We start from the raw sequence: 21,064 nt of genomic DNA, 5'->3' as shown, positions 1-21,064 counted from the left end.
CATTTCCCAAAAGTTGCTTCCCGAAAAACGCAGCCACTCGAAATAAAAAGGACCATCAGAAAATTGTTTGAAAATACCCCAATGGAGTAGAAAACGCGCGATATGCAATGAAAAAAATTTCACACCCAACTTTTTAAGTGCACAAACAAGCCTTTTCATTGTCAGGCAGTTGATATGGAATGACTTTTTCATGCTTTAAAAAAGTCTTAATAAATAATTCTGAATATTTAAACTGCGGATAAAGACGTGAATATGATAGCGATATTCGCAGTAATGAACACTTACGGGATTTGAACTCATGACCTTTGCGATACCGGTGCAGTGCTCTTCCAACTGAGCTAACAAGCCAACTGGGAGCTGGTCACTGTGTGGTTTCCAAATAAAGCCACGAAGTGGTGAATAAACGGCTGTGAATATATAAAAGTCATATATTTGAACTGTGCAATTCTATTGCGTCCTTTTTTGCGCGTCATGTATGGAGGAATGTATGATGGGTCATTCATTTATGGTCGTTGAATAAAGCTTGAACAAAAATAAAGCGACAAACTGGAAAAGAAAATCCGCATCTTTTATTAGAAGAATAATTATTTTTTAATGGTTAACATCTGAGTACTATTTGATTTTATTTGAGAGGGATTCTATTTTCCCTAATATACAATATATGTTATTAGTTTTTAATAAGATATCCGTGTTTTCATTACTAACAATGACAATATATAATTCATATTCAAATTTTCATCTTGGACGAAGGCATGTTATGTCTGTTTCCTTGAAGGTGTAACAGTGCGAAAAGAAAGCAACGATGTCAACGACGAGCTCACTTTAGTGTTCCTTTTTTTTTTTCAAACTGTGTGGCATTATCTTGTCTGTCCATGATGCTGGTTCTCAAGTAAGGAAGCAAAATGAAAAATTATCTCAAATGGTCATCAAAACACTGTTAGATAATGCTTCAAAGTTCATTTTCGGCTATAGAATCCCTAAAGAAGATAAAATCCTTCGCTTCAAGTTATAAACGAGTTTCTGATATATCACTTTCCGACAAACCATGAAATGAAAAAATATCATCAAAATTTAACGTCGAAGAAGCAGATGAAGGATATCCAACTACTTCAAGAAAACTGTCGGAATCACTTTCAAAGTCAAGTTTATACTCTGAAGAGTTTTTGCTTTCACTGGTCGTTTGGAGTGTATAGAGACTTTCCTCAAGTAGTGTCTGTTCAGATATTCGTCTTAAACGTGCTTGCACATTAGATAGCAAATCATCCACAAGTGAGAGCTTTGATAAGTCTGTTTCGATCTCATTTAAGCTTTCCATAGATGCTAGCCTTGGAGCCAAATGGCTCGTCTTGGAGGAAGGTACTGAATGATATTCATTAACAGGCTTTTGAGGAGTGAATACTCTTCTGCATTTCATACTTTCTTTTAAGAACTCGTAAAAACTGCGACAAAAACCAATCCACGATTTTATACAAGACATCAAGTACTGAGCCAATTCAACGGAATCAATGTCATCTATATCTTTTGATTTCTCTATCCTCGACGTTGAATACGACTCGTTCAAAATTGCCACAAATGTATTGAGCACCACAGCCATTGAAGTCATCAGATACAGAAAAAGAAATAGAGGACCCAAAAAACCGTCGGCTGCGAACTTGAGTTGATAATATGAAAACCTACCGCCAATGAGCATCTGAAGCAGTGATCCAACTGCTAAGGGTAGAGAAGAGTAGTTATCAATCGAAGATCCGAAATACAGCAGACCAAATGAGGCAAATGATACGACAACGACAAGAAATATCGCCATGAAAGAGCAAAGTGGAGTCAGTGAGCTTCTAAGAGTAAACCTCATTTGATAAATGTGATGATTAAAACGAATAAGTCGCAGTGATTTTATTGTCGCTAAAAAAATCACTACTGAAAGAAGATAATCTTCAATTTCGGACCATAGTACAATATGATCTGTGCTCCAGTTGTCATACGGATTTTCGCGAACGTTGGTCACGTAATCTCGCATGAACTTCTCCTTATAAAACATTATTCCTATCCCAGCGGCCGAGACAAATAATAGCAACATATCAGCCCAGCTCCAAAATTGCCTGAAATACGAGTGACCCCCGCGAAATGCTTTTACCATCTCCATAATTGCGAAACCAACGATGATCAGCATGAGTAGTGCCTGAGATAGAAGATAAAACAACCTGAAACTGTTGGAGCTATGAGGTAAATATACAGTAATCGCTTTCACGTTACTGCTTGTAAGAACGCCTCCTGTGAGTAATCTTTCATAAACGTATTTCGCAACTCCAAATAAGGACGTCGATGGATCAAACACTGTGAATTCAATAAAAACAGCTGCTGTTTTGTCATCTATCCATCTGTTCTCATCCAGGCTATTAATCACAGCAAGAGCTGATTCAGAGTTGTAACCTAGATTTGCTACGTACCCACCACCTCCGTACGTAGCCATTTTACCTTTGAATGGAACAGTACCTAGTAAATCCGCCGTCATATATTGCCACGGTTTTGGACACAACAGATTTATTTCATCGTCACTGCTTGCAAACCCAGAAAAGTTGCTGACTGGTATCCACCCAGGTTTGTTATAAGGTGTAGTATCTTCTTCATGAGTGTCATACAAGGGCAAGCATCGTGGAAAAACTAGTCCTTCTACTTGGTTGTATACGTCACAATACATTTCTGTGAAGGTAAAAATGTATGGGCTGTGTTTTTCTACAGTCTTTATAATTTCCTTTGGGTGGCAACTTACATAAATGAATATTTCTTTAGGCCGTTCACTGGACAGAAAGCTTGTACTTAAAATCAGTCGTACATCTTGCTTACTTCATTTTCCTCGGATATTATAAAGACGACGAAGAAGGTTACAATGCATTTTGATGAATACTGAAAGATAAGTGCATTAGAGTCGCCTTAGTTGGAAAATAGATTGCGATATAAATAACATATCTGTAGACTGTAAAGGTAGGTACTAGACGACCATGTCGTGATTTGAGACCGGCTGTTGTCTCTGCTCGTGGAGAGGTCGACTTACATAATGCGCTCTTCAAAATTTTGCTAATTTGAGCACCCTATGGGATGGGTATGTCTTGAATTGTGCTAAAAGCTAAGAAACGTATCGCATACGACCTGTAGACGTACCTGGGAGTATACGCACTTGTCTAAGTCTTGGCATTCCGACCAGAAAATTTTCTCTGTTGGCAATGAAACCCTCCTCATAGTCGAACAATTCACCATTGTACCAACGGGTGTCAAACAGTCCGCGGACAAATGTACTCCTCACCCAGTTCCACAAAGAAGACTTGTTATTAACCTACAAAAATAGATTTTGATTATTATTAGAAACGGTGAAAAAGAAAGTTCCTAAATTCCGGCTGGGTTACGAAATTAGAAGCTGCCCTAAATGGCGTTCATACACGGCATTTTGAAAGCCTAGTCAATCCCGAACAAAATTAAGCAGGAATGTTTTTATATATCTACAATAGCGTCAAAAGTTTTCCATAACCTTTAAAGGGTAGATAATGTCCAAGCAAAGCTTAGACAAAACCTAATTTACTTCCTTGTATTACAAGCTTGATAGTTTCTTTTGCGTGCACCAAACTTATGTCGACTTACCTTTGCAAAGCCTTTGAAAAGATCTTCCGCAGATTTTGTGACACTATACCTCAAGGAGTCTCTATTCCCGTAGCAAACGATCATAAAGAGTGAGATGAAAACAATAAAAAAATAAATTTCCACAATGGCACGAAACGCCTTCACTTCCCTGTGCCGCTTTCGGCGCGCGACTTCAATTTCGTCCATTTTTAAAATCCTTGCTTCTTGATTTAACTCGTCAGTGCGAACAGAATGATGTTCAGGTTGATATTGTGATTGGCACACCTCTTCATGGTTCACTGGCTTCCTTACGACCATGGAAAGTAAGCAAATAATACATAACACCTTGAAAGGTTGAACGAGTAACACGTCTTGAAAAAAAGACAGTGTCATCGACACAAGCCATTGGTTAGAGATCTCAGCACCCCAAGATAGACTATAGAAGACAGTAAATGCAGCGCTTGCAAACATTGCAGATATGCACAGGACCCAGCCAATGTAAATGCAGAAGTGTGGTAAGCATCCTGAAGACGTTTCTTGATCTCCGCTGTACTTTGAGTTCCTAAAGATGGTTACAACCAGGAAATTGACCGGTATAGCGACAAGGCCACTTTGAATACCTATCTTTATTTCTGTCCAACTTAACTTTAGTGGTCCAAGGTGAAAGGTATCAGTGGCTTGGGCACCAAAGCGATAAAACATTGCTCCCGTTACCATGGCACAGAATATCACTGACATGCAACAGGAAAGTCTTTGACATCGTGTAAATTGATTGTGAGGTGGCTTAGTAAACAAGGAAAACCACAAATGGGAATCTCCCACGGCTTGCTGAGTTCGTGAATGAAATACGTTCCTGAACTGCAATAGGTCTTCATTTGACGCAGCTCGTAGCTCCAGCTCTATTTCCCCAAGGCCTTTCTCAACAGCAAGCCACCTATTAGCAACAAAATGCCATTTTTCTTTTGTCCTGAGTTCTTCTATGATTATTTCGAGAAGAAACCATGATGGATTTTTTCCAGAGTTGTCGTGCCATACATTTACCTTATAAAGGGAACCTAAAGACTTCTCAAGAGACAAGGTGAATGTGTTCACGCTTCCCCTTGCAAAGAATATCCTTTCTAAGTGTTGATGTGCAAAAAAAATCGGATTTGAGACGCTCTCTTCGCCAAATAATACTAGTCCCACGTTTGCTGTCGTTCCAGAATTTCGCCAGGTGCCAGTTTGTATCGAAATAGTATACGTATGGTTACCATCCTGTGGACTGGAGAGGTCAAACTCCGCAATCACCTTTGGTGAAAAAAGATAAAGTTACGTGAAAAAGGACATATTTTGGACAATTTTTGCTAAATTTATATATACAGTATCAGCACATACATGGCTGAATGATCAGGCAAGATATGCTTCCGACTGCAAAAAATCTTCTCTAAACTCAAGCGCGGCTTGAGCAGTTTCGTAACACGATATAAAAAATTCTTTTAAGTCATTCGCTAACATGTATCTCCACTCCATACCTGAAAATGACAACCTCAACGCTGCAATGACTTTTTTTATATAGTCAAAGACAAGCCACGGCAAAACTTGTCTGTCTTCTGGAACAGTTAATTGTAGGGTGAAGTAATTTGCATGAACAGAAATTTTAAAGATACCTTCAACTCGTCTCTTTTGTCAGCTCTTCGTGCAAATACCAAACCAACGAAATAAAACCATAACATGCTGCAAACTGTTGCCAACACAGCATAATTTCCTGTCGCTCCTAATCTGCCAAACTCTTCCCAAACTTTGTCAAAGTCAATAGGATTTGGGGCCACGAAGAACTCTCCGCCAAATGACGTCAAATGGTTGCACAGACAGTGGACTCTTCCAGGCTTTGATCCACGGCCAACCTAAGATCAAGAGTTAATTGAATGAAGTGACTTCATCGATATCGTGTCAACTCTGGCGATTTCTATTCTCAAGTAAATGAAAAAATTGCTTTGAGAAGAATCTAATGAGGAATACTGCCCAATATAAATATTTGAAAGGAATGTTGATATTTTTACCATTATTTTCACGAATTATCATAGAGAACGAAGAGCGTTAATTTGTTCAAAGTGCCTAAAATACTAACTATGGGGTGTGTCTAGATCTTTACTGTTCCGAGCCTTTTTTTAAATTTATATAACAATTAATATATATATTATATATTTTTATATTATATATTTTTATAACAATTAAATACCTGACATCCTTTACTCGACCATCTCTCTTCTCGCTCCGACCAAAACAAACACGCCGCTATATTTACGGAGAAAGTGTAGTTAACGTCTGTTGTCGCATTATATCGCATTGTGATAATTCTAGGAGTTGGGGGTGGTGTGGTGGGTGGATCCTTAACCTGAACACAGGATCTCTTTGGACGCCTTCCGTTATTAATGCATGACCTCCGGAATCTGGCAGCAGGAGGAACTCTTATGATACCAACATAATAAAGACCAGGAGGGTATCCAATAAGTTTGAGAGCATGAATATCATCCCTGCAGTTCGTCAACCTAAGACTGTTATTGCCGTTACAGGAGGATAAATCTGGTAAATTATTGACAAAAGTGTAGTTGCTGACAGTAGGTTTAAATTCTCTCCCGAAGTAAACAGCTAACTGGTGATCTCCGACGGTGGCGATCCTCAACGACACAAGGTGGTTTTCTGTAGGGATAACAAGAGCGTGGTATCGAAATTTTCCTGGTTGTAAGAACAATGGTCGTTTTTCTTTCTCGGCTTTCAAGTCTCTGTTTGTTTCCCTATAAGGTATATGCAGTACGAACGGCTGGCTGAGATTGTTTATTTGTACTTCAAAGCCCGCGCCACCTTTTAGGGTGATATCAATAACAGATGATTTGATACTCAATGCAGTCTTATCCCACGTGTAAGGATTTTCTTTAAATGTTATCATCTGAAGTGGAAAGAACCAAAAGGAAATATATAAGTGGATCGTATCAATTAACCTCGGCTAATTTTATAATATATATATATATATATATATATATATATATATACATATAGATTGATATACTCCCGAATAGCTGATGCGAAGTTAATATGATGAGGAAGAGGTAATTACTTCCATTTTCATTCCAATTATGCTGAAGCTGAAAGTTTTTCTATGATTAGGGCCAAACTTTTCGAAAGCGTTTACTGTGACGGATATCTCTTTGCCTCAGTGAAAGAGTCTTTTTTTAAGGGTAACCCAAAGAACGATAAAATAGAGTCGACGTACCTGTATTGTGACACTCTCGTTTGCGTTGGGAAATACATCCTTCGAGTCAGGTATGACAACACTAGCTCCACTCTCGCTAATATTCTTCCCACTGAGATCTTCCGGTTTTTCTTTATAGATCACTATGTCAACAAAGTTAGATTTTACCACTGTTTTATTTTGGCGGTTATCGTCAGTAACATAGAGGACTTCGCCGACTTTTCTAATTAATTCCATTGTCTTCATTGTTGTTTCCTTTCCCTACGGCACAAGCGAAGAACTTCAATTTTTTTATAAGAACTAATCATTTTCCAACTATTGTGAGCTTAGTTTAACTTATACTTTTAAGTACTCCTGACAGGGAAACCTTAGAAGGTTTCCCTGAGTACGGTTTTCATGAAATTCGAGCGGGGGGGGGGGATATTGCCGTATGTTACAAGACAATTTCTAAAAATGCCGTAAAAGATAGTTGGCGATCAGTTCTCAAGGCATGCAACAGTATTCATCTTAGTAATCAAATAGCAGTATAGAGCAATTTCCCACGTTAACATTTTGAAAGCAAAACTCTAAATCAAATTCAAAAACGGCCAAGCACAATTTCACCTACATTTTCTTTTACATAACTGTCCCTTGTTTCTACTTTGGCATCTCTTGAGGAAATGTTTAAAATACTTCCAATGCTATTGAGGAGACCAGAGCTAACATTCTTTGCAAGCTGGGCATCGTGGGTACTGTTTGAAGTGAACTGTAACGCCATGAAGTCTGTGGCTTCAGTCAGGAGGGTCAACGCGTCAGCCTTGTGAAACAAAAGGGTGGTAAGTCTCTTTCAGTAATGAAAACAGATATTGTGACTCGATGTATTGTGTTGTTGATATGGAATGCACAGTCAGCCCTGGTAGAAATGTTTGTGGTATCCTTACATCCAGAGAAATACCTAATAAAATATATCCCCTTAAAGCTATGTTGGCCATCGACAAGCTTAATTCTAGCCTATATACATATCTGGTATAAGTTGTCCTTGTTTCTCGTCACCATATACCCACCAATAGTGAGATGTCGAGTTGAACACGAGAAGAGAAATTCCATATCTACCAGAAACCATGTATTATTTTGTTTGTCTTTACTGAGAAGAAAAGCCGACTTCATAAATGAATGAAAATAAATGAATCGACAATCCCTGAATAACAATCGTAAAGTGCGTTGGCGCTGACTCTTAAGATTGAAAAATGCGTTGAATCATGATTACAAAACCAACAATGGTCGTAATTTTCAAATTACAAAATTCTCATTTATTAACTTTGTCCTTACCGACAGAAGAAGCCATTCAGGCAAACGGCCAAAATCAGCCAGTGACAAATCTTCCAGTTGCCTCAGCCGAGAGAAATACTAAAACCAAAGCCACTGAATACATAACTTTCGGTTTTTCTTTTAGTATACTAGTCTTCTTCTCTTTCTAGGAAAGTTTGAACCTCACTGTCTGTCAGCAATACGTATTTTTTAGTGTTTTAGCCGCCATAATTCGAGGATTCTCAAGACAAACAATTTGTATTGAGAATCGTGAAGGCTTTGCGGTTCATTCATCAACCTGACCGAGTGGCGCCAAAGGCGAGTGACGTGTCAGCAGCTGATTGACTACATCAACAAACGTGAAAAAAAACGATATTTTTTCACGTATGTTGTTACGGCTTTTCTCAGGGCCGGAAATCCCTGTATAACACCGCAGTTTATGTGATAATACTCAATTACCCTATATATATCTTGTATGTAGTAACGTAATGTAACCTTACTCGCAAAGACATGGGAACAGTTTTCCTATCCTCCGTTGCCCAGGCAACCACAGCCGTGACTTTTGTAACATGAACCACGCTATTTACTTTTAAATCTTTGATATCGTGTACAATGGCACTCTGTCAAAAAAAACAAAAAGGGACAGATAAAAGCAACTCCTGAGTAAGAGTCCTACAAGCGTTTTTTTTTTATTTTTTATCTTACGCACCATATATCTTAACCGTAGGAGACACTTTTTCGTGTTAACACAATTTTTAGCGTTTACGTCTGAGTAAATTGTAACCCAAAGAGGTTAAGGAGGGTGTGTCTCTGGTTTGCACAACTACCGAGCATTCTTCCAAACGAAGGTTGTCGAATACACCCAAACCGCTACCCTCAAAAAGACTCACCTAAAGGAAAATTTCACAAGATCGTACTCGCTATTATGAAAATTTCAAATTATGTTCTCTAGCATTACTTCGTACCGATTTTTCCTCAAATGATTCATCACTAAAGTCCTTCACAGTTGACATCAACATAAATGCAAGTTCGGTTGCTCGGTCAGCATCATCAGCTTGCACCAAGTCCCGGATGACGTTAAGCTGCTTGTCAACAAGTCCATTCTTTAATTCAGACTGCTTGAGTGGACGTACCTACAGTACATATTAAAAAAACAGCAACTTAAGCAGCAAATATTATGAATTCGCCTTTGAAAAAGTGGTATCACCTTGATAAAGGTTTCGGTGAATTGAGACAGACTTCTAATTTCAGGCTACCCTTCTCCTTAAAATTAAAAACAAATTCGACTGATTTTTTCGAAAAGTTCTTTGGCTGCAAAAAAGGCCGGGTCCGAAAGGGTCAATGCAGAGTAAAGCAATCTGGCCTCTTTGAGAAAACTGGCTATTCACGTGAAAAAGAAAAAAGAGTGTTGATTGTTATGAGTACCTTAACCAGAAGACGGGTTTCAGTGAAGTCTTTAAATGAGTCGCCTACTTGGACCTCAAGAACTAGCGAATAATCCTCCGTGGCTTTTCCCACCGGAAGTTTCGTAATTACTCTGTTCAGACGTCCAGTTTGAATAAGGACCATGCCGTATTTGTCCTGATACCTGAACTCGTAAATAAGCGGTTTATCTTCGTCATTCCAGCCCGAACATGAGATTATAAAATCTGTTAAAACTGCTTCACCCTCCATCGGTGTGACGTGACATCTGGTTTTTGGAGTTTTCCTAGGAGGTGAGTTAACTACAAAGGTAAAATTTCCTTCAAACTGCGTTTTCACGTCCAGTTTAGCCACGGCTTTAACGACGTAGATAACTTGTTTATTTCTGTCGTCTTGTAATTCGGAAACATCTTCCATCAAAAAACGTTGGCTGTTCATTTGCGGATAAATTCGTTTATGATGGATCTCTTGAACGGAGAGGTCCTCTTGGTTAACTAAATGGACACTCCACTCGTATTTTGAGACTCTGCTGCACGAATCTCCCACGCAGTGAGCCTCTAACAGAAGATAATCTTGCGGGGTGACTTTTTCACCACAATTTGATAAGCACCTTATGAAAAACAAAGGAAAAAGCAAATTATATTAACTCTGTTGTACATAGAGATTTACCCTTGCTCTCCTCAAGGGAAAATAAAAAGCCAGCTGATTTTAATTTTTTAAAATTAATTTGTCGTTAAAAGGAAAAGGATGCCATTTTTTTTGTTTAGGAACACTGACCAAGTGGTCGAATGGAAAAATCTGCAGTTGCAAACTTCATAAAAAGTACTGGCATATAATGGTCAAATTCAATACAATCAGCCCAGAGTAAAGTTCGCGATGAAATTTGGACTTATCTTTGCCTTTTTCATTTCTTTTTGTCAAGGGTCATTTTTGGCATTTTTACCTTACACTGATTGACACGACAGGCTTTACAGTAAATTCATATACAGCACTTGCATTCCTGACGTCTTTCTCGATAACGAGCTTGAAGATATACATCTCGCTTTTGATCATATCCGTTATATTCAGGGTTAATACTTCATCCGTAGAGGTGAGTCTACCAGGGCCAAATCCCAGACATCCCGAGTTACTCTTAGTTCTACCAAGTGGCCTGTCCACAACAAGCTCAACCTCATGCGAAAAGGTTTCGTTTCCGAGCCTGCAAAACCAAGCAAACCGCAGACCTCGTGTTCCAGACCTTCTGTTGCCAGTATCACGAGATTCCTTTCCACTTAATACTATTTTAGAAGATGAATCGGATATATCAGCGATACGTGCCTCGAGGGGATCTCGAACGACTCTTACGTATCCGTAGTCGTAAGCTATGGAGCCAGTATTACCGGAAATCTCCACCAAACATTGGATGTAAACATATCCAACGCCTATCATACGTAGAGGTAAAAAGAACCACATTTTTTTCCCTAACTTGAGTAAGGGACCAAATAAGCCAGTTTCTTTGTCTATTTTTGAGACCGTCCAGGAGTAGAATTTTGATCCGCTAGATTGACACGAGTTTTCTAGCTCAACAGGAAATCTGAGCATCTGCGAACGTCTATGCACCTCAGCGGTCTTGATCGTTTTTCTAAGTTTAATCTTTGCCTTTAGCGGTGTACAGCCACATCGTTCTGCAAAAAGAACAAAACAAAACACAACAAAACGATTTAAATGATGAATTTTCATATTTCAGTCCTTAGTTATGTCTGCCTCTAATAAGAGAGGAAAACGATACTGTCGAAATTGTATTACCCGAACCTGAGGAAAGCTTGCGGGTAAATAGCAGAAAAGAATGATCATGATCCAAGCCCTGAAAACGTATTAAGTAATTTACATCCAGTATGATATCTTTTTGTTACAAACTGTGGTCTTATACTGCTGAAACATGAAACATATGCCAAGAGTTGAAAACTGATTTATTCTTGTGATTGACAAAAATAAGTTAATTTGTTCTTTGAACTGTTTTCATGTTAATAGGATATCTGTACGATGACGTCAATTGACATCAATAACGAAGATTTGTATCGTTTTTGTGTACAGATTAGAATTTTGTCATCTCAGTAAAGTCAGAAACAGTAAAAATTCGAGGAACATTAATAAGTGTAACAAAAGGACGTCATCATGTAAATTTACATATTAAAGAAACCGCGTTGTCTTACTTGGATACTGAAACTTGATGTAGCTTGGTTCAAAAACTGTTTCGAATTCCTCCAACGCAGTTTTAAGCTTCGCCAATAGGACTGGTTCACTTGATCGTAAACAGTGGATTTCTACCATGGCAGTAACCATTGTAGCCATAGATGCAGACGTTTGTGGGCTGCAATAAGAAATTTGACACAAACCTTTGCGCGCTTGTTTGGATTAAGGATAATGAAGGCAGTAGTAGTAGAAATATGAGAAGGAAGTTGTCCTCTGTTTTTGTTCCAAGCAAGAAAAACGAAAGAAATTTCTGTCTCTACAAGGAATTTAACTGCAGATCTTTGGCACCTGTAATAGGACAAACTCTTCTAGCCGGTTAATTGAGCTGGATATGGTGCAAATTCTAGAACTGATCCACACTGGCGTAACTGGCTACTTACGTTAATTCTATTATACGAGCGCGAAGAAATCCCCTGGATGTCCCAAGAATTCTATCGATCTGAAAGAACAAATTTTCAAATATAAATGCCGAAAAAAAGAGGGAGCTGTCTCGAGTCCTCGAATTGACTTCATCGCATATTGGTAAATGGAAGCGAAGTTTTTTCAAAATAATGCCTGTGACTTGGCATGGCCCTGTCATTATATTAAAAGTATTCGTCGATTTGAATCTCCTGAGACGGAATGGATATTGAGTGGAAATCTCCCGTAAAAATCAAAACTTGTTCTGAAATCTAACAGAACTGTCGGAAATAGGGCAAAAGAACAAAAAGTGTCCAAAATCAGTGAGCTGTGTCCAACATTGGACAGCAGGGTCCAGAATCGGACACTATAGTCGAAAATTGGACACTATATGCCTGTCCAAATTGGACAATTGTGTCTAACATCGAACACTTGTGTCTAAAATCGGACATTGGTGTCTGTAATAAGAAATTATTCTTTAAAACCGGATACTAGGACCTGAAACAGAGCATCAGTATGTAACAATGGACTTGAGCATCTAATAAAATTTATTGGAGTCTTTTCATTCAAACATTCTCCGAACTGACCTCATCCAAGACTGTTGCTGTGGCTTCTTCATATTCATAATTTAAAGGATCCGTGTAAGCCAGAGTAAATAGAGTCTCCTTTAACATCAACCAAGCAACAAAGTAATGGCCTAAAAGAATCATCGACGTAGAATAAAATAAAAAAGAACGAGAACGAAAAAAAACAAACTAAAGCAGTCACAAATTTAAGGAAAAGAAGAGACTATCAGATATAATAGAATTGTCATCATCCATCGATGGAAGCAATGGTAATTGTGGAGAGGAACGTGATTGGAAGTAGATTTTAATTATATAACATGTGAAGCAGGCCAATCCCTTTAATATTCAGGAGTGGCCAAGACAGAATCTCTCCTTACAATATCGATACAATATCAATCAGGCAAGTGATGAAAATAAAGAAAAATATCAATCGAGGGACTTTATGTTGCTCCAGTACCAATTTCTCCAAAGTAACGATATAAGAATTATATAGAAGACAATGAAGATAATTACTGATGAGATCTAAATCAAAGAGGACCACTAACCTCCTTTGCAGCCATAAAGCTCCAGCCTTAGGCCAACGTTATTATTAGCAGTGAGTGGTATAATAGTAACCACCGTCGTGAGTACAGGAATGGGCAATGAGTTCAGCTTTACCGTATTACCGTCCATATTTCCAAGAAATACCTAAAGGTAAAACAGCCTATTCGTTATGATGAGGTAGAAATCGATTAATAAATAGTGCCTATTGCAATTTTATTCAAACGTTTGTGATAACAACTGTGTAATGTCAAATCATGCATCATTGATTTATACGTCAAACGTTAGTTATCAATGGTCTGCATATATATCTACCGTTTCAGTAATTTTTAACCACAAAGCTTCAATTATCTTGGAAATGGGAAAGCTGAGTTCAACGCCACCCGTGCATTGTTTAGCAAGACCGTGCGACGAATAATGTACACGCATACACGCACTTCGATTGGTTCTTATCTATGATACACGCATTTCAATTGGTTCTTATGATTCATAGGAGAATAGGCGCAAAGATAATGTCCCCATTCACAAATTGTTCTTGTTATGGGTAACATGACATGTGTAGTTAAGAGTTCCAATAGTCCAGCATTAAACTCCTTTACGTCCTAAAATTATTGCTAATGCGTTGGTGAAAATCTTGAAAAATGATAGAGTAGCAAGGAATCTGTTGATTAGACGCCTAACTGTAAGTAACTTCAGAGCATTTGGGAAGTCTCTTTAGACTTAATCAAATACAGGTATTACAAATTGGTCTTATAGCCTTACCAGTGCCTGGCCATCAGTGCCTTTCACAGACTTCTGATCACCTTTGGAATCTTTGTAAAGCAGTTGGAAGCTTGTAACCCATTCATTAACCTTGGGGTCTCCAAAACCCTGAGTTGCTATGGCAGTGATTACCATTTCCTCGTCGAAATTGATCACTAAAAAATTACTTACTCTAGCAACCTGTGGGTCACCTCTGTAACCAAGGGAGTTGTGCAGCCGCGCATTTTGAGAACCAAAATTAGCATAGTCGTCGTTGTAAACAAGTACTACGATAATTTGAGAGTTTTTAATTTTGTTGTCTTCCATCCCGAGGGCTTTTGTGCAGTCATCTGTTAAAAATATAGCACTAGTTATATAAAATATAACAATAGTTACAAGAGAATTTTAGACTGTTGCTTCTAATAGTTCCAAATAAATGAAGTTCGTGTTTCGTATCTCTTTTCGATACATATAGCGTGGATATTCGTAATTCTGCACATTTATTGAATAAAAGTTAAGCTGTTCTTATACAGCCGCAAAGTTTGTTGAATTTGTGACAAGAAAGGAATTCCCAAGTTGCTTTGCAAACGTAAGTGTTACATAGATAGCCTCTTGACTCACCTGAACAATTTCGTTGCCCATAGCCATACCTTGTAAGCGCCAATAAAAGGAAAGGTAAGATGACGAGCATGTCGACGAATCACTGGGAATCCTTGCCTCTTGACCTGGAATGATAGAAATAGATGCTTTTGTTTTCAATCGCGCATACAGCAGGAAAGTATTTTGTTTCGTGCCTCTTTATTAAAAAATCCTCTAACTTTAAAATTGTTAATACAACTGTAATTTTAAACACACTTAGGGTTCCCCTGTGTTTTGTCTATCTCGTTAAGATGGCTCATTTGCTGTACTAACCAGGATAATTAACGGAAATTGCTAATGCTAATCTGTAATCAGAACTAATGAAGGATTGGTCAGTTGAAAAGGAAGGCCATAAAGTGACATTGATCGCAGCGGAAATGGACTATGAAATTTTAATGTAAACTTGGTTGTATCTTAATTGAACTGTAGACTAAATCGAAACTTCGTCCTTACTAATCATAAAGTAATTTCTTCACCAAAGGACCGAGTCCGCGCTGAGTTTTATGTAACCAGAAATTACCTGACAAATTCAAAGCGATATAACCTAACATCAATTTTCATAACCGCACATAGATTACAACTTTTGTGGTAAATGTTTCTTTTTCGTGTTTTCGTGTTTTCGTGTTTTCGTGTTTTCTTTCCTTGCGGCCGGCACTTTACCGCTCCCTTTGATTTTTTGAAACACTTTTGAAGTCAAACGAAAAACTGAGTATTAAAATAGAATACATATAGAAGGAAATTAACACCGTAGTAATGAAACCATCAGCTTTTGCAAGGTTTATTCCTGGCGTGCTGTCATGATTTTTATGACTTCATACGGCTTCCTGTTTTCCAAGGAAAAGTTGAAAGGGGTTGATGAAGGGCTTATGAAGCCATTTATGTAAAAATTTGCGCTCATTGAAAATTTACATCCTTTTGAGAATGAGTACCAGAAGGCTGTGGTTTGACGTTTTCTACGGTATAGTTGGATTTAGATGACGTTAATGGATGACAAAAGTCATAGTAATATATTGCAGGAAGAAATTGGACATTCGAGCTTAAAAATCAATCAAAAACTTACTTACTTATGTTCCTTCTTATTGAATTTACCGAAAACGGCACTATTTAAAAAGTAATTTATGCCTACAACGTGCCAAAATTCATTCTTGGCAAGAAAATTCCTTTCAAAGTCCTAAAAAAAAGAGCTTGATGCAATAATGTGAGTGATTTCAAACGTAGCGGAAGTAATAAAAAAAACCTAGATTCTGTTTTATTCCCTGTTAATGCTTGAAAACATGTCAAGAATTTAAACAAACGAATGGACGAAATTACATTTTCTATTCAAAGACACGGATGAACAGACAAACAGAATAGGTAATGAAATGAAAGACTGTATTCTTGTCAGCAAAGTATGGTGTATAGCTTAGATAACTTACAAAACCCAGTTATCCTAACAGCTCCGCTAACGATAATTTTTTAGGAAACGATGAAAATATTAAAATCCTAAAATAAAGTTCTGCCAAACAAAGCTTACGTACATCATTAGTTATAGAAAAGTTTTTATACCATTTCACGCAGTACTCTCTTGTTCCAATGTGTTTGGAAGAGTATAAAACCGTATGCACGCTATTAATATGAAATCTTTTATAATCCAAGGTATTCCAGTTTTTTTTACTTCTTTGAAAATCTGATTTAAGATTGCAAACAAAAAACATCGTTCTATACAAGGATTAAAATGATAACTAGCTAACTGTCCGTAGCATCAGTTGAATGAAGCTCACATACGTTTCGAAAATACTGACCCGTCAGCCTCAAAATGTCTGGTACCTCACGGCTTGAACCATCTTTATATGTAACGCAGAAGTTTATCGCCTCGCGATGTTTCCCTCCCGGACTGCAAAACAAGCTTTGCAGACTCAAAATTACGTATGTGTTCAGTTTAGACGTAAGTTGCGGTTTGTTATTTCTCGAAACTTTTCGACTTGATGATTATTGACACCCTAATTTACATTCAAATCATCAGCATCCCTGAAAATTATTCGGTCAAATGTGACACACAAAGGCTACATTTATTCCAAGCTTCTGCTGGTGTGAGTAGAGCGTTTTTGACGCCATATTCAAATAGGTTGTCGATAAACAAAAATAAATTCATATACAGCGTAGACAGACCTCAGCTCGAAACTGGGCAAAATCTGACAGCAATTGTTGTCTTGCTTTGTTATCATATGCACCCCTGCTAAATGTTGTGACAGATTAGTTATGATTTTTAATTCCCCCACTCGTTCGCAACGGGTTGCAAAACATAAATTATTGGCACTAGCTAATAAAAGCATCTGTTTACAAAAAAATTATTTTCTAGAATCACTTTAACTTGGATAATTTCACGGAATACATCAGATAAATTAGGCCACTTGAAAGGATTTCAAAAGGAGCAAATTATTTAAAAGCTAACGGAAACAAACGAAAATGCAACGGAAGAAAACTGAATACCCAATCCAAATTATCTCTGCCCGCAAGCTACAATGTTTTCCTCGTCAGAAAACTTACCCCTTGGAAATTGTTCTAAATCTAACATATACATGAATAACTTTCATCAGCAGGGTCCTTGTCGCTCAATTGCTTAAGCGTTCGTTTATGAGATCGGAAGAGGTTTGGGGTTCAATCCCTGGGTAGGGGACTTCTTTGACCTATTCTCGCGATGAATGTTCACATTTTCCACTCTTAAACATTCGGTCTAGCCACTTATCTTATCTCCTGTCGACTCTAGAATCTGCATCAATTTGCAAAATATTTGGAAATCTTAACATTTAAAGTAAAATGAAGGATAGAACGTTTTCTCAATTTGTGTACATCATGATTTAAACCATCGAACTGCGATTCTTTCCCGAGAGCATTTATTTTTTTTTTTTTTACTTCGACTAGTACCGCATAGGTACAAGATGTATGTGAAATCATTTTGTGAACACATTTTTGGCTATCTTATCTAGAAATCTACTACAAAATTTCTTTAATTTCATTTTCAAAGCAAGGGATAAAGAGACTTTGCAGTTTAATACATATCACGAAGTCTGTGGTAAGCCACTTTCTTCCCACGGATTTTGACCTTTTGTAGTTCTCAATTGCTTGAGTGACTTTACATACACAAGGCGCTCATCAACGAGAATTAAAAATTTAAATCCACGTAAACTGTCTTGCTTAACAAAGATTGCTTGCTGGCTGATTATGCAAAGACCTCGATGATCATATTTCTTTTAAAGCTTTTTTGCACAAACATTTTATGGGCTGTGAATGAATCATGAAATAATGACGGTGAAATAATTTTGTAACAATAAAGAGAACAAAGACTCAAATAGTGTCGAGACTACTAACATCTCGAAACAGATATGGATGACTGTTTTTTAAGAACTCGATTATTTACATACCCTGTTGACCCGACTTCTCAAACGCCTTACCATCGACGCTGAAACTTTCTCAACATACAGCTTGAAAAAGTTCGTTCTTCTCAAACTATTTGTCATTTCTTTGTGTGCGAAAAAATACGAAAATAAATTTCCGTTTTTGGAATTTTGATATGTTAATATGGCTTCATGTCAAAGATTCCATGCAAATCCATTGACAGCTGGGAGAAATTTCCTTTTTCATAAGGAGAAAAAAACACCACGGACAGATCTGTAAAAAGCTTTTCCAACGTACGTGATAATGAATGTAACATATGATAATGATAAGACGCAGAACTAGGAGGTAACATTAAGAACGTACAAATGATATTTAGTCTTTCGAGCGGCTTGGAATAGAGGAGACCGTAGTTACAGGTTAAGCAACGTCGTTCATTGAGAAAGGGTTGAGAACATTTTTTTTTAATACCTACCTCGTTTACATCGGCAGCTGCCTTCTTTTCTCTTCCTTTGTTGATGGTAATCTTTCGAAGTCTGTTAATGCCAAGTACACGTAATTTACCTTTGAAGCTCTTTATAAAAAGTGATGTCACTTGAGCCGGGTATACACCTTGAACTGACTCAGCTACAAGTAAATTCGTTTCCTTTTTAAGGAACGATAATTCTGGTCGTGTAGTTTTATAATACTAAGAATTAAAATTTTCTAATGAATTTTTATTGGCGAGTGAAATTAGCAAAACAAAAGGGTATGGTTTGCAAATTTAAAGCTGAAACTCTATCTACCTTTTTAGAGACTTCTATTCAGTTCTCAATCTTTTAAAGTGTCTTTTTTTTCTAGCTTTTTCTGTGAAAAAAATAATGAGGTTTTTAAAGTCCAATTGACTACTTGTATCCCTGAAGCTTCAGTTATAAACTAAATAACTGGTACCAGTACAGTGTCTTACCCAAGTGTTGTTTGAAAAAATAATTACAATATAAATAATGAATGAATGAAACCCCTAAGTGGGGCCGTCAGCCATTTTAATCCTCGTGTAAAGCATTTGTCTAGGGTTTTTTTTCCCGCCGTATGAAAGCAAATAGTACTTCCAATTACGTAAATGACGGAAACAGAAGTAACGTTTAATGATTGCAATAACTGTGACCCAAAGATTGGCTAATTTGTTTAAAAACACTACAGCGAGAATAAGAAACAATTTCCCATGCATTGAGTTTAGTTATGGGTAATTCTCGCATGATTGTACGAGTAACTCATATTGACATTCAACTTTCTTGGGGATCTATATTCCTACTTTAAAAAGTCCAAAAACAAACATGTTTCACTGAGATTTCCTCCCTTATCACCGGTATTACAAGTAACGTATCATTGTCTTCAATTCTAATTAAGTTGCTAAACTCAAACAAACATATTTGTTTTGACAGTGAAACAAGCCACCAAACAAAACAAGGACATGAAACGGAAACATCAAACAAAAAGAAACAGAATAAAACAACGACGCCATCAGTGTTCTCTATCAATGGCACTCGATAGGTATCCCGTAGTTAAGCCATATTCACACGTACTTTCAGAGATACAGTTACGGCGTAACTGCATCTGAAAGAGTACGTGAGAATATAGCTTTGAGTTTTACCGGTAGGTACAATCAGTATAAATATTTGGCCTGGACGGCGTTTCGTAGTGATCGTGTCTTAGATGACGAGAACAAATGGCCTCTTTTCCGTGTCTGTACTCGTCACAATGTCTACGTCCACTTATTCTGATACTATACCCTTAGAAACTGTGGTAAATTTTAAGTTAATCTCAATCTCAGCTCACAACAAGATAGAAGAAAAAAACATGTCTCCTTTCTGTTTTTAAGGATTCCTCTCCGTCAAAATCATCGATTTAACAGGTCAATGAAAGAAATGTTAACAACGGCTGGTCAGGACCATTTGATTCTAAATTGCACTCACTATAAGCCTTCGGTACTAAGAACTTACGCGGAGACAAAACAACAATCATGTTATTTTGATTCTCTATGGCATAAATTTGCTATCATCGGTGATTATAATGCCTCTTTTTCATGAATTTTTCCCTAGTCTTGATTTTAACTTCCAGGCAGAGAAATACTCAAAATTTATTTTCTCACTGTGGAATAACATCAATCGAATTTCATCGAAGGCGTCCAAAATAGAAAGGGTAGCCATTTTCCTCGAGTCCGTCTAAGAAATCAATATTGTTTCTTTGTCGAAACGGTCTTAAGTGATAATCAAAATCATCCCTTTTTTTCACTGTATCATTTTTTATTCAGAAAATTGTAGTAAAGTGTTGATAAAACCGAGAAACAAATGTGTATGAATAGAACATAAAAATTTATTCCTGTTAAATAACTTTGGAAAGAGGCAACGCTGCCGACGTTTCAAAAATTGATTAATGTGAGTTAAAGAAACATCTGGGGAACATTATTTTTTCGCAGATGATATTCAGGTGATATGATTAAAGAGTGTTCTAACCCGATAACAGCGATAAGTGTTAATGAAGGTTGTGAGTAACATTTTAGCCAACCCTCAAGATGTTGCATTGTGTGCTGGACGTATCAATTACGTGGTTCAACCCTATCTTTTCAACAATAAAACGTTTCAACCTTACCTTTGCATGCACACTGTGCAAAAATTTCTGAACACTGATTTTTGTTGGCCTGTTTGACAGTGGACGTTCCCGTAAAATGTATGTGGATTATCTGGCCCTAATTGAACTGTAGAGAGAAGTGGAAACTACTTATTATTGCGATAAGTGCGAATTGTTTGTCTCCTTCGTGAAAAGATTTTAATTATCCATAACATTCCATTTGAAAGAAGACGGTTGTCATGGCATCTTTTTAAACTGCCCTAATGAGTTTGGATTATATTTTTAATTTAAACACTTCCTGCATAATGAGAAAAGAATGAATGGCTCATTTTATTTATTGGTTACGTAAGGAAATAAAGAAAAACACATGGCCGCACTTGGACATTAAATCTTTCTTCGAGTGTACAACTCAAAATGAAAT

At 37.3% G+C, this 21,064-nt stretch overlaps 1 protein-coding gene across 3 annotated transcripts; it reads right to left on the bottom strand.

Moving 5' to 3' along the window:
• Positions 1-549: 549 nt before the first annotated feature.
• On the bottom strand, positions 550-20,821 carry LOC113673861 (polycystin-1-like protein 2). 3 transcript variants are annotated; one of them, XM_089211073.1, is made up of 19 exons: positions 20,665-20,821; positions 18,512-18,572; positions 14,647-14,750; positions 14,047-14,375; positions 13,290-13,431; positions 12,766-12,875; positions 12,160-12,218; positions 11,740-11,897; positions 10,491-11,211; positions 9,551-10,157; positions 9,091-9,258; positions 8,626-8,745; positions 7,446-7,634; positions 6,860-7,099; positions 5,828-6,535; positions 5,256-5,492; positions 3,631-4,896; positions 3,157-3,328; positions 550-2,697 (listed from the first exon to the last, which is right to left on the bottom strand). In XM_089211073.1, the coding sequence occupies exons 3-19, from the start codon at positions 14,714-14,716 to the stop codon at positions 1,007-1,009; spliced, it is 6,987 nt and encodes a 2,328-aa protein (XP_089067199.1). In that variant the 5' UTR covers positions 14,717-14,750; positions 18,512-18,572; positions 20,665-20,821; the 3' UTR covers positions 550-1,006. The 3 variants fall into 3 exon arrangements, with proteins under 3 accessions (XP_089067199.1, XP_027046152.2, XP_089067198.1); XM_027190351.2 differs by having other exon boundaries at positions 18,512-18,663; positions 20,665-20,791; XM_089211072.1 differs by lacking the exons at positions 18,512-18,572; positions 20,665-20,821 and adding an exon at positions 16,446-16,566.
• Positions 20,822-21,064: the final 243 nt, after the last annotated feature.

This window comes from Pocillopora damicornis, chromosome 7 (assembly GCF_964200805.1).
Source record: "Pocillopora damicornis chromosome 7, jaPocDami1.2, whole genome shotgun sequence".
Taxonomy (NCBI): domain Eukaryota; kingdom Metazoa; phylum Cnidaria; class Anthozoa; order Scleractinia; family Pocilloporidae; genus Pocillopora; species Pocillopora damicornis.
This window is presented reverse-complemented; position numbering and strand designations above follow the sequence as displayed.